At 36.1% G+C, this 21,442-nt stretch overlaps 1 protein-coding gene across 1 annotated transcript in view; it reads right to left on the bottom strand.

Moving 5' to 3' along the window:
* The window catches only part of AP3B2 (adaptor related protein complex 3 subunit beta 2), a 183,373-nt gene extending 169,762 nt beyond the window's left edge, over positions 1-13,611 (bottom strand). Inside the window, 1 exon segment of the mRNA XM_053719312.1 lies at positions 13,505-13,611. Coding sequence (XP_053575287.1) covers positions 13,505-13,611 — 107 coding nt within the window.
* Positions 13,612-21,442: the final 7,831 nt, after the last annotated feature.

A 21,442-nucleotide genomic window follows, 5' to 3' on the forward strand; every position in this document is an offset into this window, starting at 1 on the left:
GTTTTGTCCATCACAATCTTTTTCACGGTACCTCTGATTTTATTTTCTTATTAAGATACCAAAATCCCTAAAGTGTAACGGATGGCTTCTTTTTATAGTGATCATTTGATGCATCTCATGTTAAAGAAAAGTCTAAGCTCTTTCTACTACCCAACATTTCAAATTTTCTTTAATCTATCTCCCTTTCTCCTACTCCTTGTTTCTTATATTTTTGTCCTCTCCTCCTTCAACCATACTTTTTTCTTTTCTCTCTAACAATTTGTGACCAATCTTTCTGTGGTGTTTTCTGATGTCACTTCCCTTTCTAATACTTTATGTCTCTTCCCAACATATGTGCCTACGATGTACTGTTTCCTCTCCTAGGCATATGTTACATTTAATCTCTTTAGCTGTTCCATATGTCCCAATCTGTCCTGAATATCCCATGTGTTTTCTCTCCACCACTACTCCTATTTTTCTTTTTCTACTCAATAATATCTAATTTTACTGTCATTTATCTTATAGATGTCCCCTTTTTCTTTTGAATTTAATCCATATGCCTACTTTAAAGCATTATTCATGGGATGGCAGGGGGTACAATAAGTAAATACTAGGGATGGTTATACAAGCATTAGAGAAACATGCCCCTTAGAGAGGTTAAAATGTATATGGTAGTAGCTGGGCACAAAATGTTTCACTTATCTCACCATGAATGCCCTACGTGTCTATTTCACCCTGTCCAACGCTTCCTGCCCCTTACAATTGTCTCTCTATTTTTTTTTTCTTTCAAAATGTCCTGTGGAGCAAAGTAGTCTGTTGATTACAAAAAAATAAGGTTCCCTTAACACCATGACAATATTATGATCCACCTTCAAACAATCATACTCACTGACAATAGAAATAAAAATAATGGCTAATCATCTCACACCCATACAATGGTTGTCCCATCACGATGATCTACTAAGATTTATGCCTCTTTACAAACACAAAATAACCTAACAAGTAGGATATCTTTATTGGCAACCCTGCTGTTTGTGCGGTGAAACTGTGACAGTTTGTCTCATCTACCCGGCACTGCAATGGTCAGATTAGAATCACTCATTAGAACCATACCTTATGCATACGTTTCTTTGCTTAATGCTATATATTTATAACAAAATCTCCAAACTGGATGGGACAAAGAAAACACACAGCACACACTTCCTAGTGTAGCAGCACTCTGTTGTGCTGATAGATACAGACTGGAGTCTCACAGCGCTCCAGCTGGCTGTCACAGCTCAGATGTTAGAAGCAGACCGTAATCTGTCTAACCAATTGAGACCACATATAGAAAATAATTGTTTTTTAGCATCCCTTTAAGAGCCTGTTAACTTGTGTATGGCCCTTTAATATCCCCATGTCCCATTTGGATAATGCTGCTAGACCATTCGGTTTGGTTTGTTTAAATTCAGGAGGTTACGTTCTGCTTCACATAAGTCACGGCCTGCTTGTTTGCAATTTATACACAATTGTACTTGTTCTCCAGCAATAGCATGTTACATTGTATTTACCCTACGTGTAAAAACTACACGCTGCAGAGTATAATTAGTTGATTGTGGTCATTTGTGTTACCCATGACGTAATAACTGTCTAGTAAGAGAATTGGTGAGCATAGATTTAAATAGGATACAAAGTTTTTAGTACACATGCCCGAGGAAACGTCTGTGGACAGAGAAACGTGTAGTAAATTTATACTTATGCACTCCTGAGTGCTTTAATATTTTTATAATTTTTTTATTAAATTGTAACTTTTTACCTAGCTTTGTATCCTGGTCTGTGTTATTTCTGAGCTGTGGTATTTTTGAGCTCTATAAACATTAAGCGTTTTATCATCACGCTCCTGAATTTTTCCACATCTGAGCCTTCACTTGGTTAGACAGATTAAGGTCTGCTTCTCACATCTGAGCTGTGACAGCGAGCTGGAGCGCTGTGAGACTCCAGTCTGTATCTATTAGCACAACAGAGTGCTGCTACGCTTGTGAGTATAAAACTTACACGAAACATCTGAGCTTTTGTGGTGCCTTATTGATCTGCACTAGGAAGTGTGTGCTGTGTGTTTTCTTTGTCCCATCCAGTTAGGAGGCTATAACCCAAGACGGTGTAGAAACACTTTGTGCCTTGGATGACACTTACACGAGTGAGCTGGAGCGCTACTAAATCTTCAGCCTGCGCCCAATAGCACGATGAGTGCTGCTGTGTTTGTGAGTAATAATATCACTAGAGTATTTGTGCCATAAATTTGGTCATCAATTGAGCCGCACTAGGAAGCGCCCCTCCTTTTCTCTTTTTTTTAGAACAAAAGAAGATCCACTACAAACCTTTTACCTGGTGTAATTGGAGGGAGCAGCATTTTGCCTTTGTTTTTTGTGGACATTTACCATATGCTTTGTAAGAATCTTGGTGAGCTATATTTATAGTACGTCACATTGTGATTGTTTGTAGTATTGTGCTAAGTTTGAAATACGCTACAGTGTGATTGTTTATAGCATTAGCCTTTCCTTGCGCCTATGTACTAGATTTGTCTGGATGTGAGGAACGGTGCATAAAAAATGGTATAAAATATAATGAAAGTAGAAAGCAGATGACTAATTCACTGGGCTATTGTATGGGGGTCAATTCAGTGATAATGTCATTACTTATGTCCATATGCCACATACTAACAGCAATGTGGGTTTCTTGTAACATAACTTAATTTAAACAGAATGCAAACGAACCAGTGCTTCCTCTTACTATCTACAAACTCCATATATTATCATATATATTGAACAGCTCAATCATTAACTAGTTTAAAGGGACAGTAAACACCTTGTAATTAGAAGACATACAGAATATGTTGTGTTGCTATAGAATAACATATATGCCCAGCCTTAAAGGAATAGTCTAGTCAAAATTAAAGGGACCATGAACCCAAATTTTTTCTTTTGTGATTCAGATATAGCATGCAATTTTAAGCAACTTTCTAATTTACTCCTATTATCAATTTTTCTTTGTTCTCTTGCTATCTTTATTTGAAAAAGAAGACATCTAAGCTTTTTTTTGCTTCAGAACTATGGAGAGCACTTTTTTATTGGGGGATGAATGTATCCACCAATCAGCAAGGACAACCCAGGTCGTTCACCAAAAATGGGCCGGCATCTAAACTTACATTCTTGCATTTCAAATAAAGATACCAAGAGAATGAAGGCAATTTGATAATAGGAGTAAATTAGAAAGTTGCTTACAATTTAATGCTCTATCCGAATCACAAAAGAAAAATTTTGGGTTCAGTGTCCCTTTAAACTTTCATGATTTAGATAGAGCATGCCATTTTAAACAACTTTCTAATTTACTCCTATTATGAAATTGTCCTTATTCTCTTGGTATCTTTATTTGTAAAAGCAAAAATGTAAGATTAGTTCCCGGCCCATTTTTGGTTTAGCACCTGGGTAGCGCTTGCTGATTGGTGTCTAAATGTAGTCACCAATCTGCAAGCGCTACCTAGGTGCTGAACCAAAAATGGGCCGGCTGTTAAGCTTACATTCTAGCTTTTTCAAATAAAGATACCAAGAAAATGAAGAAATGTTGATAATGGGAGAAAATTAGAAAGTTGCTTTAATGTTTTTAAAATAAATTAACTATTTTATTGCAATTATTTGTCAATAAACAAACTCCATCCACCATTTGCTTTATTTGGATGAGCCAATCTGGGCTTTAGTCCACAGACAACAAGGATAGCCACTGTCATAAAGTTAGTATAAAATTGTTTGATTTGCAGTTGTCATCTGATAAAGCCAATTAGGGATAGATATGAAGCAGAGCTAGCCTTGAAAAGTCAGAAGGCACATTTTAAGTTCTGAGAATTAGAAATTTCTGAATTTTCAGAGCTAAATTACATCAAAAGAGCACAAAATAAATAATGAAAATAAGTTGCTAAGTTGTTTCATTATGCATAACTAAACATTTTATATAATCTCTTAAAGGGACACTGAAACCAAATTTTTTCTTTCATGATTCAGATAGAGCATGAGATTTTAAGCAACTTTCTAATTTACTCCTATTATCAAATTTTCTTCATTCTCTTTGTATCTTTATTTGAAATGCAAGAATGTAAGTTTAGATGCCGGCCCATTTTTGGTAAACAACCTGGGTTGTTCTTGCTGATTGGTGGATAAATTCATCCACCAATAAAAAAGTGCTGTCCAGAGTTCTGAACCAATAAAAACCCGCTTAGATGCCTTCTTTTTCAAATAAAGATAGCAAGAGAACGAAGAAACATTTAAAATAGGAGTAAATTAGAAAGTTTCTTAAAATTGCATGCTCTATCTGAATCACAAAAGAACAAATTTGGGTTTAGTGCCCCTTTAAGGTTTTTACTGTCTCTTTAAAAGGACAGTTAACAGCTTGAGATTGTAATATAAAATGTCTAATAATAAGTAGTGAAAAACTTTGCATTACACTTTTATTATTTTATTTGTTCCATTTTCTTGGAAATTGAAGTTTTCCAATTCTAAAAACTTATAAAGCCCATGGCAGGCTCCACAACCCTAACACTGTCACATATCTGTCTCTAATTGGATTCAGCACAGATGATAATAAACTGCTAAACAATGAAGAGTTTGCTAACAGAATGATGGCGGCTAGCCTTGTATACTCCAGTTACAATTCTTGATTGGTTCCTCCAAAAAAGGCTGTTGGTAGGTAAAGATTGGCTATTGAAAAACATTTGCAGCAAACAACATGATAAAGTATAAATTCAAACATTGATAGCTCAACCTATTTTTTTTTTTTTTTTAAATCTATATATGGAATGTTTGAAAGCTGGAGATATGTTGCTAGTTCAAGGACTGTACACTTCCATGACATGAAAGTGACATATAACGTACATAAAGAGCCCTCTGGTGGTCACATTATTACCGCTTTTGAAGGCACTTACAGTTGGAAGATGAAAACGTATATATATCCTGCCCTACGGCCAATGTTGACCCCCCCACCCAAAAAACAGCTTTAAATGCAGGTATGACATTGTCCCTTCAATAAACTGTGACTATAATAAATAGCATAGATTCTATTGACCTATTTAAAGGGACATACAACTCTACAGTAGTTGCCTATACATATATATATATATATATATATATATATATATATATATATATATATATTTATAAATACTTAGAACATATTCAACTATGTGCTGAACATTGGAATGTGAAATATTTACATTAAATACATAGTTAAAGGGACACTCAAGTAAAAAAAAAAACTTTTATGATTCAGAAAGATCATGCAGTTTTAAGACACTTTCCAATTTATTTCCATTATCCAATTTTGCAGTCTTTTTATATACACACTTTCTGAGGAACAAGGTCCTATTGAGCATGTGCACAAGCTCACAGGGTATATGTATGATAGTCTGTGATTGGCTAAAGTCTGTCACATGATACAGGGGGCCGGAAAATGGGAGAAAATGTTAATTTGTCAAATAAAAATCTACTGCTTATTTGAAATTCAGAGAAGGTGTTAAACGGGTGTCTTATTATGCACTTGCTAATTATGCAATTCTACAGCATTGAGTAGTCCTTTAAAACCTTTATTAAAAGTATGATCTATGTAAAATTAAACTTTCATAATTCGATATGGCATGTAATTTTAAAAAACATTCCAATTTACTTTTATCATCAAAATTGCTTTGTTCTCTTGGTATTCTTAGTTGAAAGCTAAACCTAGGTAGCGCTCATATTCTAAACCCTTGAAGGCCGCCTCTTATCTGAATGCATTTGACCATTTTCACAGCTAGAGGGCATTAGTTCACGTGTGCCCTATACAAAAACATTGTGCTAATACCCATGGAGTTACTTATGAGAGGGCACTGATTGGCTAAATGCAAGTCTGTCAAAAGAACTGAAACAAGGAGGCAGTCTGCAGAGGCATAGATACAAGGTAATCACAGAGGTAAAAAGTATATTAATATAACTGTTGGTTATGCAAAACTGGGGTATGGGTAATAAAGGGAATATCTATCTTTTTAAACAATACAAATTCTGGAGTACACTGTCCCTTTAAATATAAATATTGCATAAATATGCTTTTACATGTTTTCATCTACTTGACAGCAAATGGCTTGAATGCACACACATATATATGTTTATATATGTGTACATATGTATTTATGTGTTAATATGTGTATACAAGTATGTAAATACATGTACAAGGTAGCCCTCAGTTTACGCCGGGGTTAGGTTCCAGAAGGAATGGTTGTAAATCGAAACCGTTGTAAATTGAAACCCAGTTTATAATGTAAGTCAAATGAAATTGAGGGCGTTAGGTTCCAGGCCTCTCTCAAAATTGGCATAAGTAACACCTAATACATTATTTTTAAAGCTTTGAAATGAAGACTTTAAATGGTAAACAGCATTATAAACCTAATAAAATAAGCACACAACACAGAATATATAATTAAACTAAGTTAAATGAACAAAAACATTTGCTAAATAGCATTATAAACCTAATAAAATAATCACACAACACAGAATTTACTTGCATTTTTCTGCAAACAGTTCTTTCTATGCATTCCAATCTGGACTGATTTATAGATAGGAAGATCTTGTTCTTTGCAAGCTGCTCAATAGCTAAGGTCTGGTTAAACTGATTAATTTCAGCTTGCTTGGCTTGCATATGTTTGCTGCAACACAAGGGGACAGCTCCACCTACTGGCTATTTTAATCAATGCACTGCTTCTCAATGCTTTTCAATAGCAGTCACATGACTGAAAAAAAAGGTTGTTATTCTGAAACGGTGTAAAATGAACCGTTGTAAACCGAGGGCCACCTGTATACACAATAAATACATAAATACATACAGTATGTATACATATATAGACATATATATTTTAGACATGTATATGTATGTATGTCTATCTTAAAGCCCTTTGCCTGCCTTTTTTTTCTAACACGTTAGATCTCATATCTTTGAGCCTTTATAATTTTGTGTGCAATATTTTTTTTTTAGATGGTGTTATTATGAGTGTAACTGTATTGTGTAATGTATGTTTGATGTTTTGTGACATGTTTTTAGTTTTGCAAAACAGTTAACCAGAGCTCTGAAGTCGTGGTAATCATTCTAGCTCACACAATCACATTTATTTTCAACTTAGGCACAAATTAAGGGCTAGATTACAAGTGGCGCGCTAACGTTTGCCCGTGAGCGATATAGCAATATAATGACCGGGTTAACTTGCACTCATATTACAAGTTGAAAGTAAATACATTCACTTGAGCGCAATCAAAATTAATGTGCGTCGGGCCAGCATGACTGAAAACCTGTATGAAAAAATGTATGACAATTAGCTTTTTAATGTTTATTTGTGTATATTAAAGCTCTTATTTTGTGTTTTGAAGCCACAATCTAATAAAATGGGTTGAGCTTGTAGGTATAATCAGATCTCATTACTTTATCACATTGTGTACATATAAATGCTTCTTTATCTTATATCTGTCCATAAAACAATCACCAGTACTTGGAGAGAACAATGGAAAATCAACACTGGGAGTGTAATTTGTTCTGCTGTCTGTGTTTACAAAGCTTATCTATAGCTTGGACCTGCGGCCACAAACTTTCAGAATAGGTGGGGATACCACATGCTAAATCAACTATTTCAAATGCCAATATAAGGGTAAAGGAACTACTTGTAAACAATTTAATACACTCCAGCAGGTTAAGTGGATCATTGGGAACAAATTAAAGGTGAGAAAAATTTTGAGTAAACTGTCCCTTTAATATATACTGTTACGCTCATATAAACTCTATCCAATAAAAATGAATCATATAAATATTAAATTTCTTTCTATAAGGGTTAAAATGAATATAGTATATGGCCATGTATTTGACTGCAAAGGATTATAATATTATATATATACAGTATATATATACAGTATATATATATATATATATATATATATATATATATATATATATATATATACGAAATCCAGAAAGGACAGCACAATCTTACCCACAACCAGTAATGCCACGGTGCACTGCTAGACAAGTATCCAAGCCATCCAAAAATGCAGGCACTCACTGGGCTTTTTTAGTAAAAAATATAACTTTATTAATTCAATTTAAAATCCAGACATAATCGTGCCTTTGTCAAATGTCAAAAGAATCCAAAGAAGTACAGCAAAGCACCTAAAACCAAAATATGCATAAAACCCGCCAAACCGTGCTGTAGCCATCCGCCCGGTGCAGTCAGTGTGGGCGGATGGCTACAGCGCGGTTTGGCGGGTTTTATGCATATTTTGTTTATTATCTTGTGTATATATGTTGGGTCACTTATACGGTTTTTAATCTCTCACATGGGCTCCGTTTGACAAAGTGTAGACTGAAACATTATGGGTTAAGGCCCTGCTGTTTCACCTTATTGGAATAAAAGGCTTGTTATTTAAATATCCTGTGTTGCCTGCTCTTTCCGGATACTGTGAACACACTGGGCCGTGAGTGTATTCTGGATTACATCTTTATGCAACATTTTCTTGCAGTGCACCGGGTAGCTGCTATATTGGTGTGTGCCACTTCATTCTCATTTGTGTGTATATATATATATATATATATATATATATATATATATATATATATATATATATATATATATTTGTGACACTTGTTGTCTTTTTTTACAGGAATCTAAGGACGGGGGTTGTTCCCCGAAAATGTTAACTCTTACCATTAAACATTTTGTTTTTCATAGTGAGTGCTCTCTCTGGCCATTCTTTTCTGCATATTTCTGAGATCACCCCGGCTTTGCCCATGGTAACAGTGAGTGCTGGTATTTCAATTTCACTATTGTGTGTGTGTATATATATATATATATATATATATATATATATAAACAAGCAGTTCTCCATCCTATCCTTAAAAAGCCCTAATTGGATCCTGACTGCATTGAGAATTACAGACCTATCTCAAACCATCCTTTCCTAGGAAAAGCCACTGAGAAACTTGTTGCAACCCAACTAGAAGCATTTCTGTCTGAAAGAACCCAGAGAGTGTCATCCGGAGTTTGCACCTCTCCATCTATCCCCTGGGCATGTGGAGTCCCACAGGGTTCCATCTTATCTCCCATGTTATTTGCAGTGTATATGTTTCACATGGGAGATATCATAACGCAGCATGGCCTCAGCTACTGTTATGCAGGTGAGACACAAATATACATCTCCTTTAAGCCAAACTCAAACGTTGCAGTAGAAACAATATTATATGTCTTGCTGACCTCTTGGAATAGATGAGTGCTAGTTGGTTGAAACTTAACCTAAAATAAATGAATATTTTGTGATGGGTAAAGATAGTATGATGATAACTAAGTTGCAGCAAGATCAACAAATTGGTCTAGAATGTGGAGGATCAAAACTACAAACCTCAAATCTAGTAAGAAATCTTGGTGTTATGCTTAACAGTGAACTTTCTCTGAAACATCATTTATCAGCCACAGTACAAGCCTTGTTCTTTCATAAAAAGAATATAGCCAGGATCAAGCACCTGATTCCTACAGAAGATCTTCCCATGATTATACATGCATTGGTGACATCATGTTTGGACTACAGAAATGCTCTTTATTATGGTCTCCTAGAAAAACTACTCCATCTGTTACAAAGTTCTGCAGCAAGGCTTCTAACCGGCCAGCCAAAATCTTGCCTTGTAACACCTATCCTCGACTCTCTGCAGTGGCTGCCAATAAAATGGTGCATATATTCAGGATAGGCCTGCTATCCTACAATCTCTGCATGATCAGGGAACAAGCTATTTAAAAGAACTATTGGTGCTCTAGGTCCCAACTAGCACGCTTCGATCAGCACATGCCCAGAAGCTAAAAGTGCCAAGAATTGCCAATCAGGCGTTTTCCAGAAGGAATTGCATGATTAATTAAAACCTATCTGTACTTTTCAGCATTAGTGATCTTATCAATTCGGACAATATTGCCAACACCACTGGGAGAAATGCAGCCCCAAACCAGGACAGACCCTCCACCATGTTTTACTGAAGGCCACAAGCACTAATTCTTCCATCTCTCTCCAATTCTTCTCACATAGTGTCGACAATTGGACCCAATAATTTCAAACTTGGATTCCTCACTCCATAATACTCTTTTACAATGATCTTCATTCCAATCTTTGTGAACTTTAGCATATCTTAGCCTTTTAACTCTATTCCCCTTCTGAAAAAGTGGTTTCTTGGCTGCTACCGTTCCACAAAGACCATTCCTGATCAAGCTTCTTCGGACTGTAGAAGGGTCAACTTGGCATCCCGATGAAGCCGCCAGATGCTGAGCCAGGTTCTAGCTGAACTTCTTCCGGTCTCTCAAAGAAGAAACTCTGAGAAACTTCTCATCAGATTTTGAAAGTTTTCTTAACCTTCCAGTCATTTTTTTGTCCTTGACCTCCCCTGATTCTTCAAATTTCTTTATAACAGCTTGAATACCACATCTTGAGTATCCAGTTTGTTTGCTGATTTCCCTTTAAAAGTGACCTTGCTGATGCAAAAGTATGATTTTATATCTGTTAAATTCTGTGATCTTTTCTATTTTTAATGGAATGGTCTGATTGAAAGTTGGTCTTAATACCAAGCTTCCAATGAATTAAACTCATACCACATGTGTATGTAATGCTCAAGCATGTCTTGCACAGACCAGGTGTAATAGACCTTTTTTTTTACCTCATCGAGTCTTGAAAAAGGCCCATCACGGGCCTAAACGCGTTGACCGGTGTACTGGTAAGCCAAATTTCATTACTTTATCTATGCCAATACGATCTACACTATTATCCATATCTTTTTGCAGGAGAACATTTGGAATCTTTGTATAGTATCATTGATAACCCTAAAGAATACACCAATCCTTCATAACAGGACATCTAAGCCCTTATAAAAGGAGACTATATAAGGAGTTTTCTAAACACCACATCCAATCACATTGCTTTATTCAACGATTTCATCTACACATTTTTACATCCCACTATCATCAATTTTTTTATATTTTGGACACTTGATTAATTAAACACTTGAACACAGTTTTTGATACAGGATTTGGGCTCACTTTTGATTATTGTGGATATACCCTCACCATCACTTTCACTGGATTTCAAGGCAAATAGTGCCAATTTCAACTTTATATCTATATTTTTTTTTACTTTTTATTTTTGTCCACTTGAGGTACCTATTTTTTCACCTATATTTTTTCACCAGATTCATTTTTTGGACACTAGCAATACAGTCATTTATTGAAGTTATTGGACAATATTATCTATCAGAATCTGACCTGTTGAAGGTGCATATCAATTATTTATTTTTACTACTATATATCAGACCCAGTGAGGGTTGAATAATATCATTTTGTATAGCATTGTGCATAAATAGTTTTTATGTAATACAGTTTATTATTGTTTTTAATATTGTATCTTTTAATATTGGAACTTTTTTAATCAGTGCATGGATCCATGTATGTAACTGTTTGTATGTAATTAAAGAATATTATTCCCCACCACAAGAGTACCTTAGCCTCCGTTTAGTTAGGCGCTTTGGTCATATATACCTTTTTTTTACAGCAGTTATTTTGAAATGTATTGTAGGACAAATACAGGTGTTAGCAATGACATTAGTTAGGGTTCTATTCCATTTAGGTTTACAAAGAGCCAGGTTCCTGCTATTGCTCAAGTGTAGGGGGGGGGGTAACTCTAAATACTTGCCACTTTAGCCTATAGAAGCATTTTTTTCTGATTTCTTTTTCTGTTTTTTTAATACTGCATACAAATATCCTGTAGCTACCAATCAGTAAGCGCTACCCAGGTGCTGAACCAATAATGGGCAGGCTCCTAAGCTTGCATTCTTTCTTTTTTCAAATAAAGGAAGACGAAGAAAAATTGATAATAGGAGTAAATAAGAAAGTTGCTTAAAATTGCATGCTCTATCTGAATCATGAAAGTTTATTTTTGACTAGACTACCCCTTAAAGTTTAAAATTCAGTACAATTTTTACATTCCTATCCCTTAATGGCTTCTTAATTATTAATGTGTGTCCCCCATGTATTAGGAAGTTGGCCATCACTGTTTGTAATTAGTTTTATACCCAGTGCTTTTGGACAGATGTCACACTATTGATATGTTAATTTGTTTCTCCCTTCCCCTGCTGTAAACTTTCCTATCTCTTCTGGTTGTTCAGATCTTGTCTTATTTTTTCTTATTGTACAATTTGAACCCCTCACCCATTCTTTTTCCCCCTAACCTCTCAAGCATTTTGTAACACTGATATAAAAAGGCCAATACAACTATAAGATGTACCTAGAAATATTTTACACAATGTTTTTATGAAAGCATTTTAGTTATTTCTTTAAATAAAACATGAATCAAATTTGGTTTAAATCATAATATAAAGTTCACTTGCAGTAGACATTCAGAACACCACTGATTTGCATCATGTATTGCTGTGAACTAGCTGGTGATTGGTGACTACAAACATACTCCTCTTGTCATTGGCTTGCCAGATTTGCTTGTCTAACTACCAGTAGTGCCTTGCTGTTCTGCAGCTGACTTTTTAACAAAGGACTGGACCCAAAGATAAAAAAAAAAATTTGATGATAGAAGTAAAGTCTCCTAAAATGAAATGCTCTCTCTGAATAAAGTTTAATTTTTAACTTCATGTCCCTTTAAAAAAAAAATACAGTGCTGGCAGAGGCAACAATGCTTCAGAATATCTGGCAGAGGCAACAATGCTTCAGAATATTTTGCCCTAAACATGGCAATGGGGGAATGGTCCCTCCTGGGTTTAAAACTTGGACTTTATTATTTGCTTACATTGTAGTTTGATCTTCTCCTTCAGATAGGTTTGTTTTATATCCACATTCATTTATTTATGTTCTATTTATGTAACAACACTGCAAGCAATTCCGCTGTCACTTTTCTGTATTAGAGTATTAAGCTCATCATGTCTGCTAAAAGCATATGAAGATTACATTACAATTAATTAAAACATCGATATATTGGTGTTATAAAGCGCATCCAACCCATCAATCCCAACAAATGTTGCCACTGTTACATTCTGCACCTTTTTTAGAGAGAGGTAACAGTAAATCCTAATGTGTAGCAATACAAAATCTCTCCATAATGCTGTACATTACAGATACCACGAAGTATATGGTCAGATATGTAAAGAAAACATGGGTTACATATTTAATCCCCCCAGTGCAGGTTTTTAGTGATACAAAGCTGCAGGATCAGGCGAGTAATAAAATGACATTTTTGCCACCATTCATAATATACATTTCTCACGATTCACATCACTAAAGAGTACCACATTACAATACATTAGAACCGATTGGTGAATGCCTTTTTGAAGGAGGTTTTCGTGCACATACAGATTCATTCAGTGCACACACACACAGTGCAGAGAATACCCCCTGTCTGGGCCGTCAGGATGCTCGCTCCAACACGACCGTGCCCCAGCTTATAAACAAAGCATTTACCTCTTATAGTCAGTGCTGAAGATGCCCCCGCTGGCCGGGTCCTGGCCATACTCAGGCTCCCCGAGGCTGCCGCCTTTCTCCTCGCTATATCCCGGGCTGGCAGACATGGCTCAGCACTGTTTGTGTAAGGACAGCGCCTGCAAGGTATGCAGCCCCCGTGACGTCACGGCAGGGGGAGGGATCATCCCCCACCCCCACACAATAGATTTTTTTTACGTTGCATTTCTGTTTGGCACTGGCAATCAATAGGTTAAAAATTAAACCCGGATGACACAAATCCGGTGTTTGTATGTTGGTTAGATTTTAAATGACACTGGATTTTTTTTTTATTTGTTTATGCTATCTGTGCCTATTTACATCTATCTGATCTGTCTGCCCATCTATAGCTATATGCATCTTTACAGAAATCACTGTCACAAGGACATTTGTGTAGAGAAGCACATCAGCCGGGTAATGCTTATATGGACATAGATGAAGTCTGGCTGGATGGTAAGAGTCATGTTTAAATGAAGTATATTATCCTATAAAATGTCTCTCCATCAATAGCCTATCATCATGTTTTTATAATACAGTAGAATTGGACACTGACTCTGTGGGGCTTGGCTATGAGTCTGAAAATCATCAAAATGTTATTAAAAAATAACCAAACCTATACATTGTTTCAAAAACAATCCCAAATGGACGATAAGGAAGTTGGTTTCTTTATTCAAGCTGTTTCTAAATCGTGAAATTCTGTTTCTTATTCAATTTTTTTGTCAGACTGCTTTAAATTGACTTTAAAATAAAAATATAGGTTTTATTTAAATAACAATATGATTCATACAATGTAGTTACACAGAGGTAAAATCCCTTTATACAACAATTGGATATACAAACTGGAAAAAAGGGCATACGTTGGCATCAATACAAATATTACCATTTTGAATAAGTAACTGATATTTTCAAAGGGTTAATGAACATTTGGCCACTGATTTTACTATTAATATATGTAGGGTAGATCCCCCTCCATGACATGCAGTTGTTTTTAGCCTGGCCCAATGGTGTTTTGGGCACAGAAATTGATGCCAACCCTGGCATAGGTGCTGTAATTACATTTTTTGAATAAGTAAATTATATTTTCAAAGGGTTAATAACCATTGGGCCACTGAATTCACTATGAATATACACAGGGTAGATAACTCTCCATGACATGCATTTGTTGTTAGCCTGACCCAATGGTGTTTTCGACACAGAAATTGATGCCAACCCTGGCATAGGTGCTCTAATTCCCATTTTTAAATACATAACTGATATTTTCAAAGGGTTAATGACCATTGGGCCACTAATTTCACTATGAATACATGCAGGGTAGATCCCCTCCATGCCATGCAATTGTTTTTAGCCTGGCCCAATGGAGTTTTGGGGACATAAATTAATGCCAACACTGTCATAGCTGCTGTAATTACCATTTTTGAATAAGTAACTGATATTTTCAAAGGGTTAATGACAATTGGGCCACTGATTTTACTGTTAATATATGTAGAGTAGATCCCCCATCCATGATATGCAATTGTTTTTAGCCTGGCCCAATGGTGTTTTGACACATAAATTGATGCCAACCCTAGCATAGGTGCTCTAATTCCCATTTTTGAATAAGTAACTGATATTTTCAATGGGTTAATGACCATCGGCCCACTAATTTTACTGTTAATACATTAAGGGGAGATTCCCCCTCCATGACATGCAATTGTTTTTAGCCTGGCCCAATGGCGTTTTGGGCACAGAAATTGATGCCAAACCTGGCAAAGGTGCTGTAGTTCTCTTTTTTTAATAAGTAACTGATATTTTCAAAGGGTTAATGACCATTGTACCACTGTACCACTGATTTCACTATGAATGTATAGAGGGTAGATCCCCCTCTATGACATGCAATTGTTTTTAGCCTGGCCCAATTGTGTTTTGGGCACATAAATTGATGCCAACCCTGGCAAAGGTGCTGTAATTCTCTTTTTTTACTAAGTAACTGATATTTTCAAAAGGTTAATGACCATTGGGCCACTGATTTCACTATGAATATATACAGGGTAGAGCCTGGCCCAATGGAGTTTTGGGCACATAAATTGATGTAAACCTTGCATAGGTGCTGTAATTCTCATTTTTGAATAAGTAACTGATATTTTCAAAGGGTTAAAGGGACAGTTCACCCACAAATTTCTCCCCTTTAAATTGTTCCAAATGATCCATTTTACCTGCTGGAGTGTATTAAATTGTTGACAAGTAGCTCCTTTACCCCTATTTTGGCCTTTGAAATAGCTGTTTTAGCTTGTGGTGTCCCAACCTATACAGGTACTGAAAGTTTTGATACTGGAGTCTCTGCTATTGAATAGCCTAAGTAAACACAGCAAGCAGAAGAAATTACACTCACAGTGGGGGACAGGCTAGTTAAGTAATACAATTGCAATTTCTCATACATTTTATACTCTGCAGCTGGTATAACAAGTCATTGAAAATACATTAATAGAAAAACAATTTTACAGTGTACTGTACCTTTAATTTAAAAAACATGGACAAACAAAATGGTGATGTCTGGGATGGGATTTATTGATTATTACTGGTTTATTGCTTAATCCTTTTTAATAGTGCTTAGTTATGCTAATAGGTAATATGTTTTTTTTTAAATCAACAGAAATATGTGTGCATGTCTTTCTAAAGGATTGGAACAGGAACATTATGGGTACAGGAGGCATTAATGTTGGGTAACTGAATGCGTTAAGTTTTGTTAGTGTAAAAATGCTTACAATTTAGTTTTACTTTAATTGACTGGGCAGTTAGCATTTGTATCTGTTTGGTGGTGTTGCTTCCTAATGCCATCCAATATGGCCGGGGTAATGTCAGTGTGCTTTGTGAATGCACAACACCAATGTTACATCTGAAAATGTTTTGGGGTGCCCGCTAATATTCTTTTAGCAGTGGAATTCGATAAATAAAAAACCACTCTGAAAATGTGTAGCTAATTATTGAGAGTTTTGGATTGTGATGATAGCACTGCCACATGCTAAAGGATCATGAAAGTAAAAACAAAAATCCTTTTATCATTCAGACCGAAAATATGTTTCCAATTTACTTCTGATATCAAATCCGCTACATTCTTAAAGGGAAATAAAACCTAAATATTTTCTTACAATTTTGAAAAAGTTCCCAATTTACTTGTGTTATCAAATTGTCTTTGTTCCCATGGTATTCGGTGTTGAAGAGATACCTAGGTAGGTGTCTGGAGCACTACATGAGAGGAAATAGTGCTATTGCAAATGGGTAAAATTCTTGCAAAACTGACATATACTGCTCGAGACGTGCACACTCCTGAGCTTAGGTCCCTACTTTTCAACAAAAGATACCAAGATAACGAAGAAAATTTGATAACAGAAGTAAATTAGAAAGTTGTTTAAAATTGTATGTTCTATCTGAATCATGAAAGACAGATTTTGAGTTTAATATATCTTGTAGGTATTCTTTGTTAAAGAGCATACCTAGGTAGGTAACATGCATGTGCCTGGAGCACTGCATGACAGTAAACATTGCTTGCAAATGTATAATATTATTATAAAAGTATTCTTCAAAAACTGCTGCCATATAGTGTACCAAACTGGTGCATGCTCCAGAGCCTAGTTACTTGCTTTTCAACAAAGGATACCAAAAGAACAATGTAAATTTGATAATAGAAGTAAATTGCAAAGTTTAAAAAAACCAAAAAAAAAAAAACCTGAATGCTCTTTCTGAATCATGAATGAACTTTTGTGTTTCATGTACCATATAGGCCCATTTTTTGCAAATATCCTAATGTAAAATCTGTTTATGATAAACAAAGAACATGCCTGATTGTGATTCTGTTGACATGGAAACCGGGACATTGGCAGCTGATAATTATGGATTTGTGATTTGTCATAGGTACCCCCTATCTGCTGTTCTTCCCTCCAGAAGACACTTTTGGGTTGTAGCCACCTTGTTTGCCTATAACACATCTTTTAGTTATACTTTTCCAGTCATCACAAAACCTATGGCACACATTTTCCGCTAAACTGGTGCAGAGGGCTGCATATGGTCCATGGGCCACCAGTTAGCCATCCCTGTCCTACATAGTCATTGGTCGCACACTCTAGTAATTAAAGGGACATTCCAGTCCAAAAAATCAAATGCACATAGATTAATAACATCTTTGTATAGAAACATATTTGCAATATAAATGTACTGGCAAAAATCTTTCTAGTAAACGTTATCACTGTTTTAGTGTTAACATTTTTGTCTGCATGTGCATGTGAAGCATAGCTAGATATTCTCAGTGCACCATAATTGTAAATACTGCAACTGCTCAGAGTGCTAAAGGGGCTCATATCATATCAGCAATTAACAAATCGAGTCATTACCAGATGATACAATTACCTTGGGCTCTCTGAGCATGTGCTGTGTTTAAAATGCTGGTGCATGGTTCATACTTAAAGGGACAGTATACACCAATTTTCATAATGCATGTAATAGACACTACTATAAAGACGAATATGCACAGATACTGATCTAACAATCCAGTATAAAACCTTTTAAAAACTTACTTAGAAGGTCCAACTTTTGATGAGGTTAAGCTGGGACACCCAGTGAAAGGGGCTGGGAGCAGCCATTCTTCCCCTCCCCCCCACCCATATGAAAAGACAGATTAGAAAAACATAAACCAGCAGTAGACTGTAAACAAGCATATACATCTGATACTTTGGGGCTTGTTTAGTGGACTGAAAATCAGCACAATATTATTAAAAAAATAAGCGCACCTCACCCTTAAAACATGGGATAAAGTGGTCCAAGATGACAAAACATTTCCAGCCCTATTTCACCCCTTTCCCCATTTCTTGATAACCCCTCTGTCCTCAGTCTGGATATTTTACAAACATTAATAACAAAGGAACGATCTCCTCACACATCACTATCCCAATTGTTTCAAGATGGACACTTTCAAACACGGATAGATTTACACCAAATGATTGGCGCACCTTTTCATAAATGGTTCCCCTACCTCCAAATAAGGCACACAATAGTCTCCCACCCAAAAAAAAGCGGAATTTACTAGGTCAACAACTCCTTTTGAGTCTCTGTGCACCACTCCAGCCATTCAAAGATCACACATATCTCTAATTTATAACTTACTTAGAGGATCCTTCCCGGTACATAAACCCACATTCATACCTAAGTGGGAAAAATAATTAAAAGTATAATTTATGGATGCCCAGTGGAGTACATTTTTTAACATAATTAAAAAGTCCTCAATCTCACCTACCATCATAGAACTAAATTATAAAATTATATCTCGTTGGTATCTTACCCCACATAGACTGCATAGTATCTTCCCTACTGCTTCCCCACTATGCTGGAGACACTGCGGCGAGTTAGGAACGATGTCACACATTTGGTGGTCATGCCCACATATTAAATCTTATTGGGACTCTATTACAATCTGCATTAACTCTACCCTGGGCACAACTCTGCAACTACACCCCACTTCTTAATGACCTACCAAAAATCACATGCCTCATACGCAAACAACTTTTACAATGCATGATAAACTGTGCCAAACGACTAATACCCAGGTTTTGGAAAAAGACACAAGACAAGTCCCAGCATTTCAGATGTGGTTGCGGGAAGTCGACTATGTATTGTCACTGGAAAAGATCCACTACAGCTATCAGGGTAATTCTGGCCTTATATTAGATACCATATCCATATGGGATCAGAAATCGGCAGAGATGATTATGTAATCTCTCAATACCTCCTCAAACCACCCCCTAGGCATTATTAGATCATGTCTGACTCAGAATAACAACCAGCTTTTTCCCACTAGATTCCTCCTCCATCCCCCCTCATGTCCCTTTCCTTTCATTTCCCCCTTACCCGTCTTACCCGCCCCATAACCTCCCCCTCTTCCCATATATCTCCTCTGCACCTCTTCTCTTTTAAAGGGATCCCTACAAATTATTTTTGCTCTAATACTGTATAATGTATGGATCATATGCAATTCATGTAAGACACTCCCAAAAGAGAGAGACTGTCTATTGTTAAGCAATGTAAAATTATACACTACTGTTCCTGTATGTTCCTATTACAATGTTTATTGTAAACTCAATAGAAAATATTTAAACAATAAAAAAAATAAGCACACCTGGGTAGCGCTTGCTGATTGGTGGCTAAATTTAGCAACCAATCAAGCAAGCGCTATCCAGCATGCTGAACCAAATATGGGCCAGCTCCTAAGCTTACATTCCTGCTTTTTCGAATAAAGATACCAAGAGAACGAAGACAAATTGATAATAGGAGTAAATTAGAAAGTTGTTTAAAATTGCATGCTCTATCTGAACCATGAAAGAAAAAAAATTATTTGGGTTCAGTATCCCTTTAACCCGCTATAATGTTCTATTCCATCCTAACCGCGCCGGGCTTTAGTGCCGTTAGGACTGAAAAGGACGTCCTAGCCTTTTGTCTGTCCTGAAGCCAATGACGCTTCCAGGATGCGATTGTGGTCTGGAGGGCATCCCTAGGGTCATAGGGACGTCCCCCATACCCGATCCCATCATTGAAATCTTGCAATCATGTGCACGATCGTGGGATTTCAATTTGTTTACATTGGAAGGTTGTTCCGATGTAGTCAAATTAACACTGTCATCAAAGGGTTAAACTAAAATTGAACGTTTATTTTAGTTACTATTTCTACAATAGAAAACTTTACCATCACATAATATGCTATTGCTTTGTCTTCCTATTACTCACTTCTTAAAGGGACATTGTACACTAGATTTTTCTTTGCATAAATGTTTTGTAGATAATCAATTGATATAGCCCATTTGGGACAACAAGGAAGTTGGTTTCTTATTCAAGCAGTTTCTTATCCGTGAAATTCTGTTTCTTATTCATGGAAGTTGATTTCTTTATCAATTTTGTTTGTCAGACTGCTTTAAATTGACTTTAAAATAAAAACACAGGTTTTATGTAAATAAAAATATGATTCATATAATGTAGTTACACAGAGGTGAATTCCCTTTATACAACAATTGGATATACAAACTGGAAAAAAGGGCATACGTTGGCACCAATACAAATATTAAAATTTTGAATAAGTAACTGATATTTTTAAAGGGTTAATGAACATTGGGCCATTGATTTTACTGGTAATATATGTAGGGTAGATCCCCCTCCATGACATGCAATTATTTTTAGCCTGGCCCAATGGTGTTTTGGGCACAGAAATTGATGCCAACCCTGGTATAGGTGCTGTAATTCTCATTTCTGAATAGGTAACTGATATTTTCAAAGGGTTAATAACCATTGAGCCACTTATTTTACTATCAATATATACAGGGTAGATCCCCCTCCATGACATGCAATTGTTTTTCGCCTGGCCCAATTTTGTTTTGGGCACAGAAATTGATGCCAACCTTGGCATAGGTGCTGTAATTCTCATTTTTGAATAAGTAACTGATATTTTCAAAGGGTTAATGACAATTGGGCCACTGATTTCACTATGAATATATACAGGGTATATCACCCTCCATGACATGCAGTTGTTTTCAGCCTGGCCCAATGGTGTTTTGGGCACAGAAATTGATGCCAACCCTGGCCAAAGTGCTGTAATGTCCATAGTTGAATAAGTGATATTTTCAAAGGGTTAATGACCATTGGGCCACTGATTTTACTGTCAATATATGTAGGGTAGATCCCCATCCATGACATGCAGTTGTTTTTAGCCTGGTCCAATGGTGTTTTGGGCACATAAATTGATGCCAACACTGGCATAGGTGCTGTAATTCCCCTTATTGAATAAGTAACTGATATTTTCAAAGGGTTAATGACCATTGGGCCACTGATTTTACTGTTAATATATGTAGGGTAGATCCCCATCCATGACATGCAGTTGTATTTAGCCTG

Source organism: Bombina bombina, chromosome 6, assembly GCF_027579735.1.
Source record: "Bombina bombina isolate aBomBom1 chromosome 6, aBomBom1.pri, whole genome shotgun sequence".
Classification (NCBI taxonomy): domain Eukaryota; kingdom Metazoa; phylum Chordata; class Amphibia; order Anura; family Bombinatoridae; genus Bombina; species Bombina bombina.